The 9,915-nt window shown below is 40.7% G+C and overlaps 2 protein-coding genes across 5 annotated transcripts in view; both read right to left on the bottom strand.

The window, feature by feature from the left end:
- LOC114572882 (uncharacterized) overlaps nucleotides 1-830 on the bottom strand; it is an 11,018-nt gene extending 10,188 nt beyond the window's left edge. Inside the window, exons 1-2 of the mRNA XM_028604661.1 lie at nucleotides 591-830; nucleotides 10-129 (exon numbers count right to left, since the gene is read on the bottom strand). Of these exons, the coding sequence (XP_028460462.1) occupies nucleotides 10-129; nucleotides 591-830 (360 nt within the window). The remainder of the gene's footprint in view (nucleotides 1-9; nucleotides 130-590) is intronic.
- Nucleotides 831-2,841: 2,011 nt separating this feature from the next.
- LOC114573503 (proteoglycan 4-like) lies at nucleotides 2,842-5,319 on the bottom strand. Of its 4 annotated transcripts, XM_028605739.1 has the most exons (8): nucleotides 5,271-5,319; nucleotides 5,106-5,195; nucleotides 4,784-4,946; nucleotides 4,587-4,697; nucleotides 4,348-4,479; nucleotides 4,148-4,258; nucleotides 3,825-4,043; nucleotides 2,842-3,724 (listed from the first exon to the last, which is right to left on the bottom strand). In XM_028605739.1, the coding sequence occupies exons 3-8, from the start codon at nucleotides 4,850-4,852 to the stop codon at nucleotides 2,870-2,872; spliced, it is 1,497 nt and encodes a 498-aa protein (XP_028461540.1). In that variant the 5' UTR covers nucleotides 4,853-4,946; nucleotides 5,106-5,195; nucleotides 5,271-5,319; the 3' UTR covers nucleotides 2,842-2,869. The 4 variants fall into 4 exon arrangements, with proteins under 4 accessions (XP_028461540.1, XP_028461538.1, XP_028461537.1 ...); XM_028605737.1 differs by lacking the exon at nucleotides 5,271-5,319 and having other exon boundaries at nucleotides 4,148-4,249; nucleotides 5,106-5,190; XM_028605736.1 differs by lacking the exon at nucleotides 5,271-5,319 and having other exon boundaries at nucleotides 3,825-4,040; nucleotides 5,106-5,190.
- Nucleotides 5,320-9,915: the final 4,596 nt, after the last annotated feature.

The following is a 9,915-nucleotide window of genomic DNA, read 5'->3' on the forward strand; positions in this document are numbered from 1 at the left end:
ATTTTCTACCTTGTGGTACAGCTTCATTGCATTTGTGCGGCCTCCAAAGAGGGATTCTCGTGGATTGAGACGCCCTGGTTTTTCATATGTTAACATGAACTCCTTAACGTCAGGGTTAGTGTCCACAGCCTGTCGCCAATCACATTCCCACATCACCACAACTTTCAGCTGATGCTTATTTTTTAGAACAGCCACTCTGTTATGGAACTCCGAGCGCAGCTCACCCTGTGTTTTTTTTTTTTTTTTTGGCGAGAGGATTGACTTCACCTGGCGCATAGCACTTATCACAGCCGTGAAAGAAGCAGCCATTAAATTCATAACACGTGTGTGTGTCTTCACAATAGCCATCTACAAAGAACTGACCGAATGACTTTTCACCTCTGTTCAGAGCATGTTGTATGTCAAGGCCCTCTCTGTCTGCAACATACTCAAGCCACTGTATTGAAACATCAGAACATGTCTTGTTTTGCCTAATGTAGGCACCTTCGTATGTCAGAGCAACAGTGTCTTTGGGAAGGAACAGCGTTTTAAATACACCCATACACGAGGAAGCCAATGTAGCGTATGCATGCTTTAATCAAAACCGTTACATCGTTAACACAATAGCTGTGCATCTCTTTTCGAAAGTCAAAAGGGGTGTCGCGGACCGTATCGTACCACTCCATGAACGTTTTCTTAGAGGCGTCACTCATAGCATCATAACCATATAGAGCTGGTGCAGGATACGGTCCAATATAATTCTCATTCTCTCGCTTGTTAAATTCATGGGGGAAGAATCCTTTGAGAAGATCTGAGAACCCCATTGCTGCCGGAGTTTTAGACAGAGCCATAGGGATAAAACTGAACGAATCGATCCAACGCTGATTGAAAGTAGAATCGATCATCAGAAGCACCCTAGAACCGCGCATAGTAATAGTTGGACAAAGTTTCTGACTCACCAGATACTCTAAAACTATATAACTGTCAAAACCTGAAGCATTGTGTGCTATAAAAGTATAGCCTTTGTATTTCTCCTGTCTGTAGTTCTGAATGAATGATGCGACGCAATTTGTTGTTTTCGTAGCAGTTTTTTTGCCCAAATCCATATCCATAATGCATACAAAATTAGCTTCATGACGCCCACATTGATAACGTGTTTCGAAATCGTAAAAGAGATACTTATCACTACTTTCTTTGCGTTCTACGGGTTGTATATAGCAAGAGTGCTTTGTAGCACCTAAAGGCTCTCTACAATGTAGGCATTTAGGTTTTTTACAGCTGTGTGGATTTTTCGACACACGATATGTTGCGTGACAGGACTTCGCAATATTTGTTTGTATTGCAGGGTATAAGCCCGTGTTTCCCATCGGGTTTTTTATGGTTTTCAAAACACTGTTGCGATTTGCATATGCGTCTACAGTCTCTGCATTTAATGGTCTTGTCAGGTATACAAGCAGTGTAACACACATTACAATCCCAACTACAACGGTGCCCCAGAGGGTTCTGGTAGGTCTTGTAACACCCCTCGCATAAACGTAAGACGCCCAAAAAAAGCCGTTTTATTTACGATGAGATAATAATGCTCGTCATGCAAATACAACCACGCTGTTTTCACATCGGGTTTGTCGTGCGTTTTGAAGATTGTGGGTTTTTTACATCCAGCTACATGATGGAATATCACAATTTTCATTTTCAAATGTTTCTGAAATCTGTCAACATCAGAGAACGAAACTTTATGTGTGTAGTCAAAACCCAAATCACTATGCAGCTGCTTGGCATAATTCATCTTCTCATCATGCGACAATCTGCTGTTTACATAATGTGCCAGGCAGAGAGAAAAGCAGAGATTGTCGTTACCAGCGTTATTCTTGGGATTATACAAAGCATTACCTTTTTCTGACAATATTTGATCGTAACCAATACTTCCTAGTTTTCGACGTCCCCCACCATTGCCTCCCGACATATTGCGCGCTATTGTCACAATTAATTCTAAAGAGTCTTCGGTCAGTGAATTATCGTTACTCTGCATCGCCTGTGCTACTTGCTCCAGAAATGTGTCTGTGTTATAGCCATCGCTTGAATTCAACATTGTTTGGATAGGGACATCTACGGCGGGACCCCTTAACTCAACATTTAAAACACTGTCCTGTGTTGCATTACCCAACGCCCTCTCTATTAAACCTGTTAGGGTGCTATACACCCTTTCAGGAACACTACCAATATCCGTCAAATCAATATTTCGCAAGTCAACATCTTGACGAAATTCAGCAGCATTAAAAAGGGGTATCTGTCTGGATGCTATTTCAGATGTTACCTTAGAAACCCGCCCCGCACCACACTGCACACTACCCTGAGGATTTTCTGAGGGTGATGGAGGGGGTCTATAAGCGCTTGTGGACGGTTGGGGACCAGTCTGCTCATCTGTACAAGATCGTTTTGAGGGCTGAACACTCGGAAAACATGATGGTCTCTTATTACTCTGATCTATGCCTGTGGGGTCTGTATTTGATGATTGTGTAGAGTCTGTATTGGCCTGTGTATTGCTGGAATATACGCTTGAAGGACCATTATGTGACAACTGTGCAGGAGCAGGTCTATCTGATGTGTGTGTTTTCTCACTGTTGCTTTCACTAGGTCTAGCGCGAGGCATAGTTCGGGCCCATGCTTCGAATATTTTTGCATGCATTGCACACAATCGTGCAAAATCCTGAGGATTGTTTACTGCTCTTGTGTAATCGTCCTTGCACGGCCATTCTAGTTCCTCATCAATACGAGCATCACACTCCCCTAGGGGTTCAGATTTTTTTGTTTTTTTGGGTGGGGATGACATTTTTTTTTTTATTTATTTTTTTTTTATTTTGCACAAACTATAGACTGTTTTAACACTTTTTTACTGCGGGGTCATATTCATTGTGTTTTTAAGGCATACTATCATAGGATCAAGCATTGAATTGAGAGAGCTGACATGAGAGGCAATAGCTGTGCCAAAGCCTGTGACCATATCAACCAAATGCGTGTTAGCTCTGGCCTGAATGGCTAGCGCAGTTCCAAAGTCTGTGACCAAACCGGTCAATTGTGTGTTAGCTGTTTGCAAGACATCTAATTTATTCATAAGACCATTGTTTTGTTTTCGTAATTCGGCTAATTCTGATTGTATTTGTTTATAAGGGTCAGCGACTGCAGGTTGTTGAGGGGATGTGTTAACGCAATACTCAAAAAACTCTGCACTCTGAAGTAATGTTAACTGCTCAGGACCTCCTAGTGCCCCACCTTGTTCAAACCGATTGTTAGTAATATAATTAGGTACTGCTTGCTTATCAAGGAATGGAACGTTAACCTCTAATACATTTACAGGAGTGGTTATGGCGGTATTAGCGCTGTTACACTTTTTATCTGCCACAGTTATAACAGAGGTGTGTGGTATACAGCTGACATAATCGGTGCCTTCCTCGGTGCTATAGATACAGTTAAAGAGGTATTCACCTACATTATATTCAGGGGCCTCCTGCAAAGCAGCCTGACACGGTTGGTGGGGTGTAAGCTGTGTTGCTGTTAGTCCAGTGTCTTCAGACTCTTCTCCCGTAGCTCCCCGATTTGTCTGACGTGATGTAGGGACGGGTGCTGTTAGCTCTGTGTCTTCAGACCCTTCGCCTGTAGCTTCACGATTTGTTTGGCGTGATGTAGGGGCTGTCGCTGTTAGTCCGGTGTCTTCGGATACTTCGCCTACTTCTATGGCATGGATTGTCTAGAGGTATAACAAAATATTTTTGGTTAAATAAAGACACACACAAGCACACACACACACACAAGCACACACAAGCACACACACAAGCACACACACACACCTCATCAGATGTCTTTTGTTCCCTCTCAATGGTGACACTTGGTGGCTGGTAGGGCGTTGGTGTACTAGACGACGACCAATGCAAGGACTCTTCAGGTGCCTTTTGTAAAGGGGAATCCTTTTGTTCCCTCTCAATGGAGACACTTGGTGGCTGGTAGGGCGTTGGTGTACTAGACGACGACCGATGCAAGGACTCCAAGTCTTTGCTTGCCGTTAGCTGCTAAAACAAAGGAAAAAGCCTTTTTAACAATATATACATTTTATTTAAAAATCTTTTATAACACAATGTAAATATATTCTGCTAGCTACAAATGCGTTTCTCACCTCTGCAGTGGTGTTAGGAACACCCGATACAGTGTCTGGGTAAGGCGTGTCTGGAACAAAGGAAGGGCTTCTTCTTTTGGGCGGGAGACCGGTCGTGTATGGCTTCACAGGCTGGAATTAGCATTAGATTAGAAAAAAAATCTTTTTTTTTTTTTTTTTAAATACAACACGCTATTTTACTGCTTTCCTTTTAAACTCACCTCAATAGATCTCTTCCTAGATCTCTTCTTAGGCTTGTGTGGACATACGTATCTGCTCCACGGGGGTGACTGTGTGAAATCGTCCTCAGGCGTCAAATACAATGTAACTAAGTCTTCCGTCGCCTTTAGTTGCTAAAACAAAGGAAAAAAAGCCTTTTTAAAAATATATACATTTTATTTAAAAAAGCTTTTACAACACTATGTAAATATATTCTGTTAGCTACAAAAGGTTTTCTCACCTCAGCTGCTGTGTTACTATCATAAGATACAGTGGTCGGGTAAGACGAGACCGGAACAAAGGAAGGGCTGCTACTTTTGGGCGGGAGACCGGTCGTGTATGGCTTCACAGGCTGGAATTAGCATTAGATTAGAAAAAAGATTAGATTTTTTTTTTTAAATACAACACGCTATTTTACTGCTTTCCTTTTAAACTCACCTCAATAAATTGCTTCTTAGGCTTACGATGGCGAACGTTAGGCGTAGCAGCTTTCACAGAGAGGGGCATCGAAGCACATGGTCTTTCAACAGGATTGATTTCAGCCACATGGGAGAGCGAGTAGCCCTCGCCCTTGCGGATCCTTTGTTCAGGGGCTGATTGTCTAGACAAAGAATATATATATATATATATATATATATATATATATATATATATATATATATATATATATATATATATATATTAGATGGCTACAAACACAGTGATAAATTAAACAGTAATAAATATTACATACTGAAAGAGATAAATAAACCGTAAATACCTGTTTGCTGTGTTCTTATTCCTTATTAGAGTGGCCTTTGGTTTAATGTTCTGGCGTGTTGGGGTCTGTAGGAATGGGCTACACGGAGCTTTTTTAAAAACAAAAACAAAATGAATGAAAACACAGTACTAAATCAATTAATGCTGTAGTGTATAATATATTTATTGTGGTTTAATAGTTTCGTCAACTAACACAGCCACGTTATCCCAGCTCTTTGCACAATCACCTAATGATGCAAACTACATTATAACACAAAAAAAAAAAAACGTTTTTAAGTCACAAATGTCTGAATGAATTAAATACCTTACAATAAGCTTTTTTTTTTTTTAAATATACTCACCAAATGCAGCCATTGCTGTAGAACCGAATCCTCTTTCTTCAGAGGACTTTGTTGAGAAAACGAGGGAAAGTTTTAGCTAGCCACGTAGCTACAAAATGCAGGTAAAAAAGTGAGCAGACCCCGTCTTGAAACAAGGGGTTTTAAACACCACAAACCAAACCCCTTTATGACGATTTAACACTCACAACAAAAGACCCCACATTTACAAGCTAGCTACTGGTCTAACACGACTTTTCTTTTTTTTTTTAACACTAGCGTCATGTGGTACAACCCACCAGCATTACGAACACACAATCAAAGTTTTAGCTAATTCATGAATGACTGAATGAATTAAATAGCTTTGAACATTCTTAAACACAAGCTTTACTTACCACTTGTAGGTAGCGATGAAAAAACTAATCTGCGTTGCTTGCACCAAGAAGAATTAAAAAGTGAAACTCCAGAGGGCTTTTTGATGTGGAAAAAAACGTGGAAACAAGCTAGTTACCAGACTAGCTAAAAAAAAAAACATCTAAAAAAAAGAGCTAAATAGCAGTAAACAAAAGGCTAAAGAGGGCACTGCTGAGAAACGATCCCTAGTTGTTTTTCACCAAAACATAAGACAAACTCCAGGTGGCCTTTTGTTGCGGAAAAACGCAACGTGGTAAAAAGGGTGCTACAGGTACTATGAAATCTGTGAGAATACGCCTCCGCTCAAGTGCACCAGACCCCTGTAGTGGTGAAGCGGCCGCCCGCACTACATACGTCACCACGTTCGCGAAATGCGCTCCCATATTCGACCACTAGATGGCTATCGCGGGTGTTCCGACATTCGACCGCTGCGTCATCACATCCGCTAGAGGCGCACGCAGCATCGACGACGGGATGCGCTCCCATATTCGGCCACTAGATGGCGCCCGCGAGTACCAGCAACGATTAGATGCAATACCACATTCGGCCACTAGATGGCGTCCGCGGTGTGACGACGTTCGACAGCGACGTCATTACGTTCGCGGTATGCGCGCGCAACTTCGACGATTAGATGCACTACCATATTCGGCCACTAGATGGCGCCCGCGAGTACCAGCAACGATTAGATGCAATACTACATTCGGCCACTAGATGGCGATCGCGAGTACCAACGGGCACCCGCGACGTTACATGCACGCTCATATGACCAGATTACAGGGTGGGTTTGCGCGTGCGTGTGATGACGTCACACATGCACGCGCGAACCCACCACCTATATACTACTCAGGTCCAGCCAAATAAGTAAGATATGAACGCGTCTTACACAGCCTGGCGGAGGAATAAACAATGCTGTGGAGAGAAATAGATATAGCAACTTTGATTTAAAAACGGGAATAATAAAAAAACAAACGTTTTCATTTTCACTTTTACCGGAGGCTGTATTACCGAGGGTCAGCGCCGCTGCGCCCGGGCTCTGCAGCACCGGAGCCGGCTTGGATCAGCGGTGCACCATATATACAGTATCTACGGCAACCAAACTTTACTGGTGAGACAAACGTGTGACGGTCAGGAAGACGTTTTGGCAGGGGGGAAACTGATCAGAAAATGTAACGGAACATTGTAGAAATGTAGTGGAGTAGAAAGTATAGATAATTGCTGCAAAATGTAACAAAGTAAAAGTCAAAAGTAGGCTATGCACTATTGAGTCTACTTAAGTAAAGTACAGATACGTGAAAAATATACTTAAGTACAGTTACAAAGAATTTGTACTTTGTTACATTCTACCACTGTATTTCGGCCCTATAAATAGCGATCAATCACCAAATAACGCAGGATTTAATCAGTTTAATTGCTGATGTAAATTGCAGTGTTAGTGTCTTTTTTGAATAATATGATTTTTTATCAACAAATGATCAGAAATACATTACAGTACAATACTATCATTGTAAACGACTGTAGAATTAAATTAAATGCAGTAAGCAATCATTTGGTGCAAATTGTAATCACTCAAATGTGCGTAAGAGTGCTTTTCAGTGTTCGTAGATTTTGTTCTTAGCTAAGAACAAATCCAAGTTAAGAAAACATTAGTGAATGCCAGCATCTTCGTAAAAAAGTACGTAAAAAGGGTTTAAGAACACATTTCTTCGTAAGAACGGTTGGTGAATGAGGCCCATTGGTAGGAAGTGACTCCATCATTACCACAGGAAGTAAATGCTATATTCATTTTTAAGACGCAGCTCATCAGACAGTTTGACATTTGAGAGTGTGAGACCGAGAGAGAAGCACGATGGATCAGATGGATTATAATGTTTTCATTTCTGATGCTGCTGATTCAGTTTACAGGTAAGAGAATACAAGTTTTATTGTGACATACTGAGTTTAGTGAACTCTTGGAAATCAAACATGAGACACATTTTCAAACTTATCTAAATTCATTGTCACATAACAGTCCTATATGTATTTTAATTCATCACATTTCTTAATTATTTTCAACAGCTGCTAGGACATTTTTCTCCCCTATTGTCAAAGTTGGAAATGATGTCACTTTGTCTTGTGATAATGGGATGGATGATCAGGATCAGTGTGAAGGTGTTATCTGGTACTTTGTTAATCCAAGAAAGAAAGGCTTGACACTGTTTGAACACGGGCAGATTCAAGCTAAATCAGACCGACTGAGTGTTACAGAGAACTGTTCTCTGGTCACAAAGAATATCAAACATGATGATGTTGGTCGTTATGATTTCGGCCACTTCAGATCAGGAAAACTACACGGTTAAGACACGGTGGTTGCTCTCTATGTTGTTACCAGTGAGTATTTACATCATAATGTTTTAAATCTATTTTTAGACCAGTATATTTTAACATTACAGTAATTATGATTAGAAGTTTACAGGTAAGAGAATACAAGTTTTATTGTAACGTGGTGAGTTTAGTGAACTCTTTTAAATCAAACAGTAGACACATATACAAACTTACCTAAAATGATTGTCACACTTAATATGATAACTGACGCCATGCTTTTTCTCAACAGCAGCAGCTTGGAAGTTTTCCTCCTCCACTGTCAGAGTTGGAGATGAAGTCACTTTGTCTTGTGGAAATGTGATAAATGATCAGGATCAGTGTTACAGTACTACCTGGTTTTTCAGAGGTCAGGAAAGGATTAATGCTGTTTGAACACGGGCAGATTCATAAAGAAGACAAAACTAAGACTAAGACAGACTGAGTGTTACAGAGAAATGTTCTCTGGTTATAAAGAAGGTCACAGATGAGGATGCTGGTCAATATGTCTGCAGACAGTTCAGATCATGTGAAGACACAGTGGTTGATCTGTATGTTGTTACCAGTGAGTATTTACATCGTAGTGTTTTCAAACTCTTTTGTTAGAACAATATACAGAAATATCACAATGATTATGATTATTCTCTTATACTCTTGTTATCTTTTCTCTCTCATTATCTCCATCTTCACCAGTGACTAAGCAGAAGAACAATGATACGGTCACCTTGATCTGCTCTGTGTCGAGATATTGTGACCACTCAATGAAGTGGCTGTATGAGGGTGATAAGACTGACATGGAGACAACACAGCTTTCCTGTTCTGCCACTGTGACATTTACACCTTCATCAGAAGTCAAAGTATTACGAGTTATTGAAATGTGAAGTGACAAACGTTTTTATTGGAGAAAAAAAGTTTTTTCTAACTGAATAGTGTGTTTTTGTCTTTAATGTGATGATGCAACAACTACAATATCTCCGACTACAAATAAATCACCAATGACAACAGGAAATAAATGGACATCAGAAGAGACAAACAACACGACATCTGAAATCAACAATCACACAAAACCAGAAGGTAGTGACTGAACACAACAGAACTACATTTACAGTCAGAAAAGACATGCAGGCAAAAGACACTTTGTTCATTCTAACAAGTAGCTCGTCATCATAACACCTCTGACTATATTTAACACTTGTAACTTCCTGTTTCAGGCTGGTGGAGGATCATCGTCGTGTGTCTGGGTTTAGCATCAATCATAACAAGTGTCGTGGTGGTCAACATATGGGCAAGAGCTAAAGGTGAGAACATTCACAGATAATATTTTTTTTATTTTATTTGATGTTTATTTATTTATATTATATTTATTTGCTCCATCACAGAGAAATGACGTTCCATGTCCCTAGAACCAGCCTCTGCTACCCAGGTCTGGTCCGTTGAGGCGGTTCCTCCCACAGGTGGTGGCCCATTGGATGGAGAGGAGGTTGCTATGTAGCTTCTTTGGGCTGTGACCGGCCAGTAGGGTTGGGTACCAATCACATTTTTTTCCGGAACCAATACAGTAGCTAAAATTCCTGTACTGGTACCCAATGGTACCTTTTTTTGGTACTTTACAAAAATTTCCGACGTCGAATTTCATCAGACACTTCATATCGGGAGAGATTCAGGTTCCAGTCCCCATATTCAGCTGAACCACTATTTGGACGTTTGTGATGGACAGAAGTCCCTTCAGTTTTTGGCCATGAA

The sequence above is a fragment of the Perca flavescens genome, chromosome 18 (assembly GCF_004354835.1).
Source record: "Perca flavescens isolate YP-PL-M2 chromosome 18, PFLA_1.0, whole genome shotgun sequence".
Taxonomy (NCBI): domain Eukaryota; kingdom Metazoa; phylum Chordata; class Actinopteri; order Perciformes; family Percidae; genus Perca; species Perca flavescens.